The sequence below is a fragment of the Oncorhynchus clarkii genome, chromosome 7 (genome assembly GCF_045791955.1).
Source record: "Oncorhynchus clarkii lewisi isolate Uvic-CL-2024 chromosome 7, UVic_Ocla_1.0, whole genome shotgun sequence".
NCBI classification, from domain to species: domain Eukaryota; kingdom Metazoa; phylum Chordata; class Actinopteri; order Salmoniformes; family Salmonidae; genus Oncorhynchus; species Oncorhynchus clarkii.
The window spans coordinates 10083513-10101659 of record NC_092153.1 but is presented as its reverse complement, the minus strand read 5'-3'; the positions used below and the strand labels follow the sequence as shown (position 1 = coordinate 10101659).

General features: G+C 55.5%; 1 protein-coding gene across 2 annotated transcripts in view; it reads left to right on the top strand.

The window, feature by feature from the left end:
• LOC139412857 (BCL6 corepressor) overlaps positions 1–18147 on the top strand; it is a 127303-nt gene that overhangs the window by 99381 nt on the left and 9775 nt on the right. For both annotated transcript variants that reach the window (XM_071159605.1, XM_071159606.1), the window contains 3 exons: positions 2915–3081; positions 3237–3382; positions 9676–9753. In XM_071159605.1, coding sequence (XP_071015706.1) covers positions 2915–3081; positions 3237–3382; positions 9676–9753 — 391 coding nt within the window. The remainder of the gene's footprint in view (positions 1–2914; positions 3082–3236; positions 3383–9675; positions 9754–18147) is intronic.

Sequence of the window (18147 nt, the reverse complement as noted above, 5' to 3'; positions counted from 1 at the left end):
CAGCCGTTTGATAAGACTTATTGAAAAATGAAAGGCTCGGCGACCACTCCACAGCATTTGCATAGAGATGGGAATCAGAGCGGAGGCTCCTGTAATGGCTTACCTTCCACTGCCCTGGTTGAGAGGATGAGGGATGAGAACCGCACAGATCCAGTTCTCTGGACCAGTTCCAGTTCGATCTCTCTTGGACACCATCTTCTGATATTAGAAGGACTGGCTAAGAGGGTCTAGGTAGTGTTGAGTCAGTCTGATACAGATAGTGTAGTATGTACTTGATATTAGGACTGGCTAAGAGGGTCTAGGTAGGGTTGAGTCAGTCTGATACAGATAGTGTAGTAGGTACTATACTGAGGAATAACACGGGGTCTAGGTAGTATGGAGTCAGTCTGATACAGATAGTGTAGTAGGTATTATACTGAGGAATAACACGGGGTCTAGGTAGGGTTGAGTCAGTCTGATACAGATAGTGTAGTAGGTATTATACTGAGGAATAACACAGGGTCTAGGTAGTATGGAGTCAGTCTGATACAGATAGTGTAGTAGGTATTATACTGAGGAATAACACGGGGTCTAGGTAGGGTTGAGTCAGTCTGATACAGATAGTGTAGTATGTACTTGATATTAGGACTGGCTAAGAGGGTCTAGGTAGGGTTGAGTCAGTCTGATACAGATAGTGTAGTAGGTAATATACTGAGGAATAACACGGGGTCTAGGTAGGGTTGAGTCAGTCTGATACAGATAGTGTAGTAGGTATTATACTGAGGAATAACACAGGGTCTAGGTAGGGTTGAGTCAGTCTGATACAGATAGTGTAGTAGGTACTATACTGAGGAATAACACAGGGTCTAGGTAGGGTTGAGTCAGTCTGATACAGATAGTGTAGTAGGTATTATACTGAGGAATAACACAGGGTCTAGGTAGGGTTGAGTCAGTCTGATACAGATAGTGTAGTAGGTACTATACTGAGGAATAACACGGGGTCTAGGTAGGGTTGAGTCCGTCTGATACAGATAGTGTAGTAGGTACTATACTGAGGAATAACACGGGGTCTAGGTAGTATGGAGTCAGTCTGATACAGATAGTGTAGTAGGTATTATACTGAGGAATAACACGGGGTCTAGGTAGGGTTGAGTCAGTCTGATACAGATAGTGTAGTAGGTATTATACTGAGGAATAACACAGGGTCTAGGTAGTATGGAGTCAGTCTGATACAGATAGTGTAGTAGGTATTATACTGAGGAATAACACGGGGTCTAGGTAGGGTTGAGTCAGTCTGATACAGATAGTGTAGTATGTACTTGATATTAGGACTGGCTAAGAGGGTCTAGGTAGGGTTGAGTCAGTCTGATACAGATAGTGTAGTAGGTACTATACTGAGGAATAACACGGGGTCTAGGTAGGGTTGAGTCAGTCTGATACAGATAGTGTAGTAGGTATTATACTGAGGAATAACACAGGGTCTAGGTAGGGTTGAGTCAGTCTGATACAGATAGTGTAGTAGGTACTATACTGAGGAATAACACAGGGTCTAGGTAGGGTTGAGTCAGTCTGATACAGATAGTGTAGTAGGTATTATACTGAGGAATAACACAGGGTCTAGGTAGGGTTGAGTCAGTCTGATACAGATAGTGTAGTAGGTACTATACTGAGGAATAACACGGGGTCTAGGTAGGGTTGAGTCCGTCTGATACAGATAGTGTAGTAGGTATTATACTGAGGAATAACACGGGGTCTAGGTAGGGTTGAGTCAGTCTGATACAGATAGTGTAGTAGGTATTATACTGAGGAATAACACGGGGTCTAGGTAGGGTTGAGTCAGTCTGATACAGATAGTGTAGTAGGTATTATACTGAGGAATAACACGGGGTCTAGGTAGGGTTGAGTCAGTCTGATACAGATAGTGTAGTAGGTATTATACTGAGGAATAACACAGGGTCTAGGTAGGGTTGAGTCAGTCTGATACAGATAGTGTAGTAGGTATTATACTGAGGAATAACACAGGGTCTAGGTAGGGTTGAGTCAGTCTGATACAGCTAGTGTAGTAGGTACCATACTGAGGAATAACACGGGGTCTAGGGTTAAGTTGGATCTTAGAATGAACCCAAGAGATTGTTCTCATTCAAATGTGTCGTCTGTTTGATCTAAATCTAACTTCCTACAGCTGTTGATGAATTTCACCCTTCTCAGTGTGAAGCTGTTTCTTTTAAGCTTAAATTGAATTAAATGGAATTTTGAATGGAACTGGAAGATGTGGACTAAAGCACCGTATTCCTTTCAGAACCCAATGAACTTCCCTAACCCCTCTGTCTCCTGTCTGTGGAGACCCTAACCCCTCGGTCTCCTGTCTGTGGAGACCCTAACCCCTCGGTCTCCTGTCTGTGGAGACCCTAACCCCTCGGTATCCTGTCTGTGGAGACCCTAACCCCACGGTCTCCTGTCTGTGGAGACCCTAACCCCTCTGTCTCCTGTCTGTGGAGACCCTAACCCCTCTGTCTCCTGTCTGTGGAGACCCTAACCCCTCGGTCTCCTGTCTGTGGAGACCCTAACCCCTCGGTCTCCTGTCTGTGGAGACCCTAACCCCTCTGTCTCCTGTCTGTGGAGACCCTAACCCCTCGGTCTCCTGTCTGTGGAGACCCTAACCCCTCGGTCTCCTGTCTGTGGAGACCCTAACCCCTCGGTCTCCTGCCTGTGGAGACCCTAACCCCACGGTCTCCTGTCTGTGGAGACCCTAACCCCTCGGTCTCCTGTCTGTGGAGACCCTAACCCCTCTGTCCCCTGTCTGTGGAGACCCTAACCCCTCGGTCTCCTGTCTGTGGAGACCCTAACCCCTCTGTCCCCTGTCTGTGGAGACCCTAACCCCTCGGTCTCCTGTCTGTGGAGACCCTAACCCCTCTGTTCTGTGTGGCCTATCTAGGATGTAGTGCTGTACTGCCTGGAGAACGGGGTGTGTGACGTCAATCACCGTGACAACGCGGGCTACTGTGCGCTGCACGAGGCATGTGCACGTGGCTGGCTTGCTATCACTCAGCACCTGCTGGTGCACGGTGCCGACGTCAACTGTAGCGCCCAGGAAGGCACCAGGTAGACACACACACACACACACACACACTTAAGCATGGACACTCACTTTCTCTCTCACTAACACACAGGCCAGACATATGGACATGGACAATTGCCTTCCAAGGCTCTGTACATAACGTCAGCGTGTGTGGCGTGTCTGTCTCCCTCCCCCCCAGGCCCCTCCATGACGCGGTGGAGAATGACCATCTGGACGTGGTCCGTCTGCTGCTGTCCTACGGAGCTGACCCAACCCTGGCTACGTACTCTGGCCGCAGCCTCCTCCGCATGACACACTCCCACGGCATGGAGGGATTCCTCTCTGGTAAGACTGCTTTAGAGATGGTGTGTGTGTGTGTTCCTCATCTGTGGGGGACACAGTATCATCCTCAGGAGTTGCACCGCGTTACCCCACTATCAGGTTACTTAGCAACAGCTGCAGAGGGGTCGTCCTCTAAGGGCTGGCCCTTGTGAGCGGTGCAGTGAGGGGGAGAGAGGTTGCCTGACGACTCAAACAGAATACTTCCACTGTTCTATGTTCACTACATACTTCAGTCTGAGACTGCCGTCAGGGAGGTCGTTGGTGGGTGCCGTCAGGGAGGTCGTTGGTGGGGACGTCAGGGAGGTCGTTGGTGGGTGCCGTCAGGGAGGTCGTTGGTGGGGACGTCAGGGAGGTTGTTGGTGGGTGCCGTCAGGGAGGTCGTTGGTGGGGACGTCAGGGAGGTCGTTGGTGGGGACGTCAGGGAGGTCGTTGGTGGGGACGTCAGGGAGGTCGTTGGTGGGGACGTCAGGGAGGTCGTTGGTGGGGACGTCAGGGAGGTCGTTGGTGGGGACGTCAGGGAGGTCGTTGGTGGGGACGTCAGGGAGGTCGTTGGTGGGTGCCGTCAGGGAGGTCGTTGGTGGGTGCCGTCAGGGAGGTCGTTGGTGGGGACGTCAGGGAGGTCGTTGGTGCGGACGTCAGGGAGGTCGTTGGTGGGGACGTCAGGGAGGTCGTTGGTGGGGACGTCAGGGAGGTCGTTGGTGGGTGCCGTCAGGGAGGTCGTTGTTGGGGACGTCAAAATGAGGGTTGTTGTACAAAACAAAGTCACCGGCGATTGGATCATCGCTAACCAATCGGTGTATCAAAGCCAATGACGAATTTTCAAAACACGGCTTTGCCTACATGTGTTCTGGCTCTGGCCCAACACAGCAGTTTCTGGGGGCCAGGATAGGGACAGCCTCATTACACACACACACACACAAACACACAGACAGACACACACAGTTTAAATGGATGGTGAGGAGATATACCAAGGGGATGTAGAGGACAGCGTTCCATTGAGTGCTTGAGAGAACCGCAGTGAGCTAGCATCCCTCTCTCTCTCCCTTCCTCCCTCTCTCTCTCCTTCTCTTCCTCTCTCTCTCTCCCTCTCTTCCTCCCTCTCTCTCTCTCTTCCTCTCTCTCTTCCTCTCTCTCTCTTCCTCCCTCCCTCTCCCTCCCTCTCTTCCTCTCTCCCTCCCTCTCTTCCTCTCTTCCTCCCTCCATCCGTTCTCCTCCCCGGCTATTTCAGGTCATTATTAATCAGCCCTGCTCTGGCGCACACACACACACACACACACACTCTCCCTCACACACACACAAACACACTCCTCTTATACACACTCCAGCAGCGATTGCCAAACGGTGCCTAGTTCACTCCACTCACCTAACCTGATCTGTACTTCCCAGAGAGAGAGAGAAAACGCACAACATATCCAATTCATTTAGGCAAAAAGGGGGATTAGAATTTCCCCCTTCAGTTCAATTCCACGGTGGCCTACAGTGCTGCTTCAGCTCCAGCCCTCTCTGCCTCGCTCCACTCACTTTCACTAATCCTCAAGTGTTGATGAGTTGATACTATTTTACATAAGCCTGCCCACTAGGAGCACCCCAGAACCCACTAGGAGCACTCCCTCCCTCCTTGTCCTCTCCGCTCCTCCCTCCCTGTCTTATCCTCCCTCTCCTCTCCCTTCCCTCCCTGGACTCTCCTCTCTCTCTTCCCTCCCTGGACTCTCCTCTCTCTTCCCTCCCTGGACTCTCCTCTCTCTTCCCTCTCTGGACTCTCCTCTCTCTCTTCCCTCCCTGGACTCTCCTCTCTCTCTTCCCTCCCTGGACTCTCCTCTCTCTCTCTTCCCTCCCTGGACTCTCCTCTCTCTCTGGACTCTACTCTCTCTCTTCCCTCCCTGGACTCTCCTCTCTCTCTTCCCTCCCTGGACTCTCCTCTCTCTCTTCCCTCCCTGGACTCTCCTCTCTCTCTTCCCTCCCTGGACTCTCCTCTCTCTCTTTCCTCCCTGGACTCTCCTCTCTCTCTCTTCCCTCCCTGGACTCTCCTCTCTCTCTTCCCTCCCTGGACTCTCCTCTCTCTCTTCCCTCCCTGGACTCTACTCTCTCTCTTCCCTCTCTGGACTCTCCTCTCTCCCTTCCCTCCCTGGACTCTCCTCTCTCTCTCTCTCTGGAAGTATGGTGGTGATGTAACACAGAGGCGGTGTGTGTCGGTAGAGAGACGTATCTCCATTGACACACACACACACACACTGCCCTGAGCGCTGAGTGCTGCAATATCGTGACCCACATTACCCAGGGAGAGGGGAGAGGAGGGGGCAGAAGGAGGGGTGGATGGGGGTAGCAATCAGAGCCAGGCACCTCTCTTTTCTTCTCTTCTCTGCTCTCCCTCGCTCCCTCTCTCCCTCCGCTCTCTTCCCCTAATCACCACTTCCCACTTAGCATTTAAAACGGCTGCTTCCCCCGCAAACCACAGAGCAGCACGGCCACAGAGCAGCACGGCCACAGAGCCAGCCTGTCATGTAGAGCTATGGGGAGCACAGTGCTCAGCTATACCCTGCTGACACACACACACACACACTGCAGAGAGGCATATATACAAGCCAGCACTAACAAATGAACACACTCAGTGGCGTTGCAGGGTAATAGCCTTCCTTCCGTGCTCTCGTTCCTTTCCTCTCTCCGTCTCAACTCCCAGGCTTTGTGTAAGACCACGTTAGAGACACGGCAAGCGCAAGGAAGCTAGAAACAGTGAGTGTGTGAAATAGAGAGAGTGAGTACGACTAAAAGACAGATGGAGGGAGCGTGAAGAGAGAGAGAGAATGAAATATAGAGGGGGGGTTAGTGTGACAGAGAGAACTGGAACGAGGCTGAGCAAGCATGAAGGAGCTAGAGAGAGAATGAAAGATGGAGCGAGAGGAAGTAGAGAGAGAGAAGGGGGGCATGGTAAATCGTCAGGTTTGTCTGGATGTGCTGCCTGCCAGTCTGATTTCCACCTCCTCCCCCAATGTGTTCCCTCTCCCTGGGAGCTCTAATTCGCAGCTAGCACAGCACACACTTTCTTACTTTCCTTCGCCTCGTTTTTTCTCTCTCCTTTCTCTCTGCGTCTCCCTTTCCCTCTCTGCCTCTTCTTTCCCTCTCTGCCTCTCCCTTTCCCTCTCTGCCTCTCCCTTTCCCTCTCTGCCTCTCTCCTTTCCCTCTATGCCTCTCTCTCTCCTTTCCCTCTCTGCCTCTCTCCTTTCCCTCTCTGCCTCTCTCTCTCCTTTCCCTCTCTGCCTCTCTCTCTCCTTTCCCTCTCTGCCTCTCTCTCCTTTCCCTCTCTGCCTCTCTCTCTTTTCCCTCTCTGCCTCTCTCTCTCCTTTCCCTCTCTGCCTCTCTCTCCTTTCCCTCTCTGCCTCTCTCTCTTTTCCCTCTCTGCCTCTCTCTCCTTTCCCTCTCTGCCTCTCTCTCCTTTCCCTCTCTGCCTCTCTCTTTCCCTCTCTCTCTTTCTCTGTCGTTCCGTGGGTTTTTTAATGAGGCTTAACTGCTGAATCCCTGAATGGCTGTAGCTGGCACACCACTCCCTTGCTGCCTCTGGCACTGCCACACTACCCACCCAACGCCAAGCCCCCGCACAGCTGCCCCCGCTCCCTGTGCGCAAACACACACACACACAAACACATACATAAACATACACACACACACACACACAGAATGCAAACATAGTGACCTGCTGTCCAAGCAGCCGGAGCCGTTTTTAAATGAACACTCGGTGGAGTGAACACCCGGTGATTTAAGTGTGTGTGTTTGTGAGAGCGTGCATGGCTCCCTAGCGGCTTTGAAGGTTCCCGAGTGGAATCTGATTAGAGATGCATGTCTGACACACACTGCCGTGCTCCGCCTGTTCCACCGTGAGGCAGAGTGAACAGGGAGGGCGGGGGGCCAGGGTGGGGGGCGGAGGCCAGGGTGGGGGGTGGGGGGCCAGGGTAGGGGGCGGGGGCCAGGGTGGGGGGCGGGGGCCAGGGCGGGGGCCAGGTTGGGGGGCGGGGGCCAGGGTGGGGGGCCAGGTTGGAGGGTGGGGGGCCAGGGTGGGGGGCGGGGGACAGGTTGGGGGGTGGGGGGCCAGGGTAGGGGGCGGGGGCCAGGGTGGGGGGCGGGGGCCAGGGCGGGGGCCAGGTTGGGGGGCGGGGGCCAGGGTGGGGGGCCAGGTTGGAGGGTGGGGGGCCAGGTTGGGGGGTGGGGGGCCAGGGTGGGTGGCGGAGGCCAGGGTGGGGGGTGGGGGGCCAGGGTAGGGGGCGGGGGCCAGGGCGGGGGCCAGGGCGGGGGCCAGGTTGGGGGGCGGGGGCCAGGGTGGGGGGCGGGGACAGGTTGGAGGGTGGGGGGGCCAGGGTGGGGGGCGGGGGACAGGTTGGGGGGTGGGGGGCCAGGGTGGGGGGCCAGGGTGGGTGGCGGGGGAAGGTTTATACGGCCTCTTTTCCTCTCATCTGCAGCAGCGGCTTTCTCTATCCTCTGTTTTTTCCTTTCTTTTTATCACTGTCTCTCACCAATGCAGAGCCAGACATCTCTACAAAAATATGCATCTCTTTCTCTCATTCTCTCTCCTCTGTCCCTGTTTATAGCTGTACCGTGTCTCTCTCTCTCTGCTCTATCTCTGTTTATAGCTGTACCGTGTCTCTCTCTGCTCTGTCCCTGTTTATAGCTGTACCGTGTCTCTCTCTCTGCTCTGTCCCTGTTTATAGCTGTACTGTGTCTCTCTCTGCTCTGTCCCTGTTTATAGCTGTACTGTGTCTCTCTCTGCTCTGTCCCTGTTTATAGCTGTACTGTCTCTCTCTCTGCTCTGTCCCTGTTTATAGCTGTACTGTGTCTCTCTGCTCTGTCCCTGTTTATAGCTGTACCGTGTCTCTCTCTCTCTGCTCTGTCCCTGTTTATAGCTGTACCGTGTCTCTCTCTCTGCTCTGTCCCTGTTTATAGCTGTACCGTGTCTCTCTGCTCTGTCCCTGTTTATAGCTGTACCGTGTCTCTCTGCTCTGTACCGTGTCTCTCTCTCTGCTCTGTCCCTGTTTATAGCTGTACTGTCTCTCTCTCTGCTCTGTCCCTGTTTATAGCTGTACCGTGTCTCTCTCTGCTCTGTCCCTGTTTATAGCTGTACCGTCTCTCTCTGCTCTGTCCCTGTTTATAGCTGTACCGTGTCTCTCTGCTCTGTCCCTGTTTATAGCTGTACCGTCTCTCTCTGCTCTGTCCCTGTTTATAGCTGTACTGTGTCTCTCTGCTCTGTCCCTGTTTATAGCTGTACCGTGTCTCTCTCTCTGCTCTGTCCCTGTTTATAGCTGTACCGTGTCTCTCTCTCTCTGTCCCTGTTTATAGCTGTACCGTGTCTCTCTCTGCTCTGTCCCTGTTTATAGCTGTACTGTCTCTCTCTCTGCTCTGTCCCTGTTTATAGCTGTACCGTGTCTCTCTCTGCTCTGTCCCTGTTTATAGCTGTACCGTGTCTCTCTCTGCTCTGTCCCTGTTTATAGCTGTACCGTGTCTCTCTCTGCTCTGTCCCTGTTTATAGCTGTACTGTGTTTCTCTCTCTCTGCTCTGTCCCTGTCTATAGCTGTACCGTGTCTCTGTCTCTCTGCTCTGTCCCTGTTTATAGCTGTACCGTGTCTCTGTCTCTCTGCTCTGTCCCTGTTTATAGCTGTACCGTGTCTCTCTCTGCTCTGTCCCTGTTTATAGCTGTACCGTGTCTCTCTCTGCTCTGTCCCTGTTTATAGCTGTACCGTGTCTCTCTCTGCTCTGTCCCTGTTTATAGCTGTACCGTGTCTCTCTCTGCTCTGTCCCTGTTTATAGCTGTACCGTGTCTCTCTCTGCTCTGTCCCTGTTTATAGCTGTACTGTGTTTCTCTCTCTCTGCTCTGTCCCTGTTTATAGCTGTACCGTGTCTCTGTCTCTCTGCTCTGTCCCTGTTTATAGCTGTACCGTGTCTCTCTCTGCTCTGTCCCTGTTTATAGCTGTACCGTGTCTCTCTCTGCTCTGTCCCTGTTTATAGCTGTACCGTGTCTCTCTCTGCTCTGTCCCTGTTTATAGCTGTACCGTGTCTCTCTCTCTCTGGTCTGTCTCTGTTTATAGCTGTACCGTCTCTCTCTCTGCTCTGTCCCTGTTTATAGCTGTACCGTGTTTCTGTCTCTCTGCTCTGTCCCTGTTTATAGCTGTACTGTGTCTCTCTCTCTCTGCTCTGTCCCTGTTTATAGCTGTACCGTGTTTCTGTCTCTCTGCTCTGTCCCTGTTTATAGCTGTACCGTGTCTCTCTCTCTCTCTGTCCCTGTTTATAGCTGTACTGTGTCTCTGTCTCTCTAGAGTATTTTTCCGACCTGAAGGGGCGTGAAGACACTGACGAAGGCATCTACTGGGAGTTTTACGGCAGCGCCGTGTGTGGTGAGTACACACACACACACACACACACACACACACACACACACACAGAGAGAAAGGAGCAGCAGGAAGAAGACAGAGACCCTCAGGTAAATCTCTGTGGGAGTCTTCTCGGAGGAGCATTGATTCAGAAGGACAACATCAGAAAAAGAGAACAGTGGCTTCTCTTGTATCCGATAGATTTCCCCTCCCAGCTACGGAGCGAGCTACGCTTTTGTGCCTACCTCACCTCCTGCCTACCTACTCTCCTGCCTACCTCCCCTCCTGCCTACCTCCCCTCCTGCCTACCTCCCCTCCTGCCTACCTCACCTCCTGCCTACCTACTCTCCTGCCTCCCTACTCTCCTGCCTACCTACTCTCCTGCCTCCCTCCCCTCCTGCCTACCTCCCCTCCTGCCTACCTACTCTCCTGCCTACCTACTCTCCTGCCTCCCTACTCTCCTGCCTCCCTACCCTCCTGCCTCCCTCCCCTCCTGCCTACCTCCCCTCCTGCCTACCTACTCTCCTGCCTCCCTACTCTCCTGCCTCCCTACTCTCCTGCCTACCTACTCTCCTGCCTACCTCCCCTCCTGCCTCCCTACTCTCCTGCCTACCTACTCTCCTGCCTCCCTACTCTCCTGCCTCCCTCCCCTCCTGCCTACCTACTCTCCTGCCTACCTACTCTCCTGCCTACCTACTCTCCTGCCTACCTACTCTCCTGCCTACCTCACCTCCTGCCTACCTACTCTCCTGCCTCCCTCCCCTCCTGCCTCCCTCCCCTCCTGCCTACCTCCCCTCCTGCCTACCTACTCTCCTGCCTCCCTACTCTCCTGCCTACCTACTCTCCTGCCTCCCTACCCTCCTGCCTCCCTCCCCTCCTGCCTACCTCCCCTCCTGCCTACCTACTCTCCTGCCTCCCTACTCTCCTGCCTACCTACTCTCCTGCCTACCTACTCTCCTGCCTCCCTACTCTCCTGCCTACCTACTCTCCTGCCTCCCTACTCTCCTGCCTACCTACTCTCCTGCCTACCTACTCTCCTGCCTCCCTACTCTCCTGCCTCCCTACTCTCCTGCCTCCCTACTCTCCTGCCTACCTACTCTCCTGCCTACCTCCCCTCCTGCCTCCCTACTCTCCTGCCTACCTACTCTCCTGCCTACCTACTCTCCTGCCTCCCTACTCTCCTGCCTCCCTACTCTCCTGCCTCCCTACTCTCCTGCCTCCCTACTCTTCTGCCTCCCTACTCTCCTGCCTACCTACTCTCCTGCCTACCTACTCTCCTGCCTCCCTACTCTCCTGCCTACCTACTCTCCTGCCTAACTACTCTCCTGCCTACCTACTCTCCTGCCTACCTACTCTCCTGCCTCCCTCCCCTCCTGCCTACCTCCCCTCCTGCCTACCTACTCTCCTGCCTCCCTACTCTCCTGCCTACCTAGTCTCCTGCCTACCTCCCCTCCTGCCTACCTCCCCTCCTACCTACCTCCCCTCCTGCCTACCTACTCTCCTGCCTCCCTACTCTCCTGCCTACCTACTCTCCTGCCTACCTACTCTCCTGCCTACCTACTCTCCTGCCTCCCTACTCTCCTGCCTCCCTACTCTCCTGCCTACCTACTCTCCTGCCTACCTACTCTCCTGCCTACCTACTCTCCTGCCTACCTACTCTCCTGCCTACCTACTCTCCTGCCTCCCTACTCTCCTGCCTCCCTACTCTCCTGCCTCCCTACTCTCCTGCCTCCCTACTCTCCTGCCTACCTACTCTCCTGCCTCCCTACCCTCCTACCTACCTCCCCTCCTGCCTACCTACTCTCCTGCCTACCTCCCCTCCTGCCTCCCTACTCTCCTGCCTCCCTACTCTCCTGCCTACCTACTCTCCTGCCTACCTACTCTCCTGCCTACCTACTCTCCTGCCTCCCTACTCTCCTGCCTCCCTACTCTCCTGCCTCCCTACTCTCCTGCCTCCCTACTCTCCTGCCTCCCTACTCTCCTGCCTACCTCACCTCCTGCCTCCCTACTCTCCTGCCTACCTACTCTCCTGCCTCCCTACCCTCCTACCTACCTCACCTCCTGCCGACCTCACCTCCTGTCTCCAAACCACAAGTTTCTCCCATGTATTGCTTACGATCAATATTGATGGCCCATGTGGCCCATGTGGCCATCTCTCCACTCCCTCTATCCTCATCTCACTCCCTCTATCCTCCTCTCTCACTCCCTCTATCCTCCTCTCTCACTCCCTCTATCCTCCTCTCTCACTCACTCTATCCTCCTCTCCCACTCCCCCTATCCTCCTCTCTCACTCCCTCTATCCTCCTCTCTCACTCCCTCTATCCTCCTCTCTATCCTCCTCTCCCACTCCCTCTATCCTCCTCTCCCACTCCCTCTATCCTCCTCTCTCCACTCCCTCTATCCTCATCTCACTCCCTCTATCCTCCTCTCTCACTCCCTCTATCCTCCTCTCTCACTCCCTCTATCCTCCTCTCCCACTCCCCCTATCCTCCTCTCTCCACTCCCTCGATCCTCCTCTCTCACTCCCTCTATCCTCCTCTCTATCCTCCTCTCCCACTCACCCTATCCTCCTCTCTCCACTCCCTCTATCCTCCTCTCTCACTCCCTCTATCCTCCTCTCTATCCTCCTCTCTCCACTCCCTCTATCCTCCCCTCTCCGCTCCCTCTATCCTCCCCTCTCCGCTCTCTCTATCCTCACCTCTCCGCTCCTTCTATCCTCTCCCTCTCTCCTTTCCCTCTCTCCATTCACTCTATCCACCTCTCTCCACTCCCTCTATCCTCCCCCTCTATCCTCTCCTTTCCACTCCCTCTATCCTCCCCTCTCCGCTCTCTCTATCCTCCTCTCTCCACTCCCTCTATCCTCCCCTCTCCGCTCCCTCTTTCCTCCCCTCTCCGCTCCCTCTATCCTCTCCCTCTCTCCTTTCCCTCTCTCCATTGACTCTATCCACCTCTCTCCACTCCCTCTATCCTCCCCCTCTATCCTCTCCTTTCCACTCCCTCTATCCTCTCCTCTTCACTCCCTCTATCCTCCCCTCTCCACTCCCTCTATCCTCTCCACTCCCTCTACCCTCTCCACTCCCTCTATCCTCTCCCTATATCCTTTTCCCTCCCCTCTCCACTCCCTCTATCCTCCTCTCTCCACTCCCCCTATCCTCCTCTCTCACTCCCCCTATCCTCCTCTCTCCTCTCCCCCTATCCTCCTCTCCCCACTCCCCCTATCCTCCTCTCTCCACTCCCTCATCCTCTATCCTCCACTCCCTCTATCCTCCCGTTTCCACTACCTCTATCCTCCCCTCTCCACTCCCTTTATCCTCCCCTCTATCCTCCTCTCTCCACTCCCTCTATCCTCCTCTCTCCACTCCCTCTATCCTCCCCTCTCCACTCCCTCTACCCTCCTCTCTCTACTCCCTCTATCCTCCTCTCTCCACTCCCTCTATCCTCCTCTCTCCACTCCCTCTATCCTCCCCTCGCCACTCCCTCTATCCTCCACTCCCTCTATCCTCCCATCTCCACTCCCTCTATCCTCCTCTCTCCACTCCATCTATCCTCCTCTCCCACTACCTCTATCCTCCTCTCTCCACTCCCTCTATCCTCCCCTCTCCACCCCCTCTATCCTCCTCTCCCACTCCCTCTATCCTCCTCTCTCCACTCCCTCTATCCTCCTCTCTCCACTCCCTCTATCTTCCCCTCTCCACTCCCTCTACCCTCCTCTCCCACTCCCTCTATCCTCCTCTCTCTACTCCCTCTATCCTCCTCTCTCCACTCCCTCTATCCTCCCCTCTCCACTCCCTCTATCCTCCACTCCCTCTATCCTCCCCTCTCCACTCCCTCTATCCTCCCCTCTATCCTTCTCTCTCCACTCCCTCTATCCTCCTCTCTCCACTCCCTCTATCCTCCCCTCTCCACTCCCTCTATCCTCCTCTCCCACTCCCTCTATCCTCCTCTCTCCACTCCCTCTATCCTCCCCTCTCCACCCCCTCTATCCTCCTCTCCCACTCCCTCTATCCTCCTCTCTCCACTCCCTCTATCCTCCCCTCTCCGCTCCCTCTATCCTCCCCTCTCCGCTCCCTATATCCTCCCCTCTCCACTCCCTCTATCCTCTCCACTCCCTCTATCCTCTCCAGTCTCTCTATCCACCTCTATCCTCCTCTCTCCACTCCCTCTATCCTCCCCTCTATCCTTCTCTCTCCACTCCCTCTATCCTCCTCTCTCCACTCCCTCTATCCTCCCCTCTCCACTCCCTCTATCCTCCTCTCCCACTCCCTCTATCCTCCTCTCTCCACTCCCTCTATCCTCCCCTCTCCACCCCCTCTATCCTCCTCTCCCACTCCCTCTATCCTCCTCTCTCCACTCCCTCTATCCTCCCCTCTCCGCTCCCTCTATCCTCCCCTCTCCGCTCCCTCTATCCTCCCCTCTCCGCTCCCTCTATCCTCCCCTCTCCGCTCCCTCTTTCCTCCCCTCTCCGCTCCCTCTATCCTCTCCCTCTCTCCTTTCCCTCTCTCCACTCACTCTATCCACCTCTCTCCACTCCCTCTATCCTCTCCCTCTATCCTCTCCTCTCCACTCCCTCTATCCTCTCCCTCTATCCTCTCCCTCTATCCTCCCCCTCTATCCTCTCCTTTCCACTCCCTCTATCCTCTCCTCTCCACTCCCTCTATCCTCCCCTCTCCACTCCCTCTCCATTCCCTCTACCCTCTCCACTCCCTATATCCTCTCCCTCTATCCTCTACCCTCCCCTCTCCACTCCCTCTATCCTCCCCTCCCCACTCCTTCTATCCTCTCCCTCTATCCTCCCCTCTCCACTCCCTCTATCCTCCCCTCTCCACTCCCTCTATCCTCCCCTCTCCACTCCCTCTATCCTCCCCTCTCCACTCCCTCTATCCTCCACTCCCTCTATCCTCGCCTCTCCACTCCCTCTATCCTCCTCTCCCACTCCCTCTATCCTCCTCTCCCACTCCCTCTATCCTCTTCTATCCACTCCCTCTATCCTCCCCTCTCCAATCCCTCTATCCTCCCCTCTCCACTCCCTCTATCCTCCCCTCTCCACTCCGTCTATCCTCCCCTCTCCACTCCCTCTATCCTCTCCAGTCTCTCTATCCACCTCTATCCTCCTCTCTCCACTCCCTCTATCCTCCCCTCCCTCTATCCTCCCCTCTTCGCTCCCTCTATCCTCCCCTCTCCACACCCTCTATCCTCCCCTCTCCACTCCGTCTATCCTCCCCTCTCCACTCCCTCTATCCTCTCCAGTCTCTCTATCCACCTCTATCCTCCTCTCTCCACTCCCTCTATCCTCCACTCCCTCTATCCTCCCCTCTCCGCTCCCTCTATCCTCCCCTCTCCGCTCCCTCTATCCTCCCCTCTCCGCTCCCTCTATCCTCACCTCTCCTCTCACTCTCCGCTCCCTCTATCCTCCCCTCTCCACTCCCTCTATCCTCACCTCTCCGCTCACTCTATCCTCCCCTCTCCACTCCCTCTATCTTCTCCACTCCCTCTATCCTCTCCAGTCTCTCTATCCACCTCTATCCTCCTCTCTCCACTCCCTCTATCCTCCACTCCCTCTATCCTCACCTCTCCTCCCATCTCCGCTCCCTCTTTCCTCCCCTCTCCGCTCCCTCTTTCCTCCCCTCTCCGCTCCTTATACCCTCCCCTCTCCACTCCTTCTATTCTCTCCCTCTATCCTCTCCCTCTACCCTCCTCTCCCCTCTCCACGCCCTCTATCCTCTCCCTCTACCCTCCCCTCTCTACTCCCTCTACCCTCCCCTCTCCACTCCCTCTATCCTCCTCTCTCCTCTCTCCACTCCCTCTACCCTCCCCTCTCCACTCCCTCTATCCTCTCCAGTCTCTCTATCCTCCTCTCTCCACTCCCTCTATCCTCCACTTCCTCTATCCTCCCCTCCCTCTATCCTCCCCTCTCCGCTCCCTCTTTCCTCCCCTCTCCGCTCCTTCTACCCTCCCCTCTCCCTCTATCCTCTCCACTCCCTCTATCCTCCCCTCTCCACTCCCTCTATCCTCCCCTCTCCACTCCCTCTATCCTCCCCTCTCCACTACCTCTATCCTCCTCTCTCCACTCCCTCTACCCTCTCCACGTCCTCTATCCTCTCCCTCTACCCTCCCCTCTCCACTCCCTCTATCCTCCCCTCTCCCCTCCCTCTACCCTCCCCTCTCCACTCCCTCTATCCTCTCCCTCTATCCTTTCCCTCTCTCCACTCACTCTATCCACCTCTCTCCACTACCTCTATCGTCCTCTATCCTCTTCTCGCCACTCTCTCATCCTCCTCTCGCCACTCTCTCCATCCTCCTCTCTCCACTCCCGCAATCCTTTCCCTCTCTCCACTCCCTCTATCCACTCCCTCTATCCTCCTCTCTCCACTCCCTCTATCCTCCTCTCTCCACTCCCTCTATCCTCCCCTCTCCACTCCCTCTACCCTCCCTCTATCCTCTCCCTCTATCCTTTCCCTCTCTCCACTCACTCTATCCACCTCTCTCCACTCCCTCTATCCTCTCCCTCTAACCTCCCCTCTCCACTCCCTCTACCCTCCCCTCTCCACTCCTTCTATCCTCCCCTCTCCTCTCCCTCTATCCTCTCCCTCTATCCTTTCCCTCTCTCCGCTCACTCTATCCACCTCTCTCCACTCCCTCTATCCTCTCCCTCTATCCTCTCCCTCTATCCTTTCCCTCTCTCCACTCCCTATATCCTCCCCTCTCCACTCCCTCTACTCTCCTCTCTCCACTCCCTCTACCCTCTCCACGCCCTCTATCCTCTCCCTCTACCCTCCCCTCTCTACTCCCTCTACCCTCCCCTCTCCACTCCCTCTATCCTCCCCTCTCCACTCCCTCTACCCTCCCCTCTCCACTCCCTCTATCCTCCCCTCTCCACTCCCTCTACCCTCCCCTCTCCACTCCCTCTATCCTCCCCTCTCCACTCCCTCTACCCTCCCCTCTCCACTCCCTCTATCCTCTCCACTCCCTCTACCCTCTCCACTCCCTCTATCCTCTCCCTATATCCTTTTCCCTCCCCTCTCCACTCCCTCTATCCTCCTCTCTCCACTCCCCCTATCCTCCTCTCTCACTCCCCCTATCCTCCTCTCTCCTCTCCCCCTATCCTCCTCTCCCCACTCCCCCTATCCTCCTCTCTCCACTCCCTCATCCTCTATCCTCCACTCCCTCTATCCTCCCGTTTCCACTACCTCTATCCTCCCCTCTCCACTCCCTTTATCCTCCCCTCTATCCTCCTCTCTCCACTCCCTCTATCCTCCTCTCTCCACTCCCTCTATCCTCCCCTCTCCACTCCCTCTACCCTCCTCTCTCTACTCCCTCTATCCTCCTCTCTCCACTCCCTCTATCCTCCTCTCTCCACTCCCTCTATCCTCCCCTCGCCACTCCCTCTATCCTCCACTCCCTCTATCCTCCCATCTCCACTCCCTCTATCCTCCTCTCTCCACTCCCTCTATCCTCCTCTCCCACTACCTCTATCCTCCTCTCTCCACTCCCTCTATCCTCCCCTCTCCACCCCCTCTATCCTCCTCTCCCACTCCCTCTATCCTCCTCTCTCCACTCCCTCTATCCTCCCGTTTCCACTACCTCTATCCTCCCCTCTCCACTCCCTCTATCCTCCCCTCTATCCTCCTCTCTCCACTCCCTCTATCCTCCTCTCTCCACTCCCTCTATCCTCCTCTCTCCACTCCCTCTATCTTCCCCTCTCCACTCCCTCTACCCTCCTCTCCCACTCCCTCTATCCTCCTCTCTCTACTCCCTCTATCCTCCTCTCTCCACTCCCTCTATCCTCCCCTCTCCACTCCCTCTATCCTCCACTCCCTCTATCCTCCCCTCTCCACTCCCTCTATCCTCCCCTCTATCCTTCTCTCTCCACTCCCTCTATCCTCCTCTCTCCACTCCCTCTATCCTCCCCTCTCCACTCCCTCTATCCTCCTCTCCCACTCCCTCTATCCTCCTCTCTCCACTCCCTCTATCCTCCCCTCTCCACCCCCTCTATCCTCCTCTCCCACTCCCTCTATCCTCCTCTCTCCACTCCCTCTATCCTCCCCTCTCCGCTCCCTCTATCCTCCCCTCTCCGCTCCCTATATCCTCCCCTCTCCACTCCCTCTATCCTCTCCACTCCCTCTATCCTCTCCAGTCTCTCTATCCACCTCTATCCTCCTCTCTCCACTCCCTCTATCCTCCCCTCTATCCTTCTCTCTCCACTCCCTCTATCCTCCTCTCTCCACTCCCTCTATCCTCCCCTCTCCACTCCCTCTATCCTCCTCTCCCACTCCCTCTATCCTCCTCTCTCCACTCCCTCTATCCTCCCCTCTCCACCCCCTCTATCCTCCTCTCCCACTCCCTCTATCCTCCTCTCTCCACTCCCTCTATCCTCCCCTCTCCGCTCCCTCTATCCTCCCCTCTCCGCTCCCTCTATCC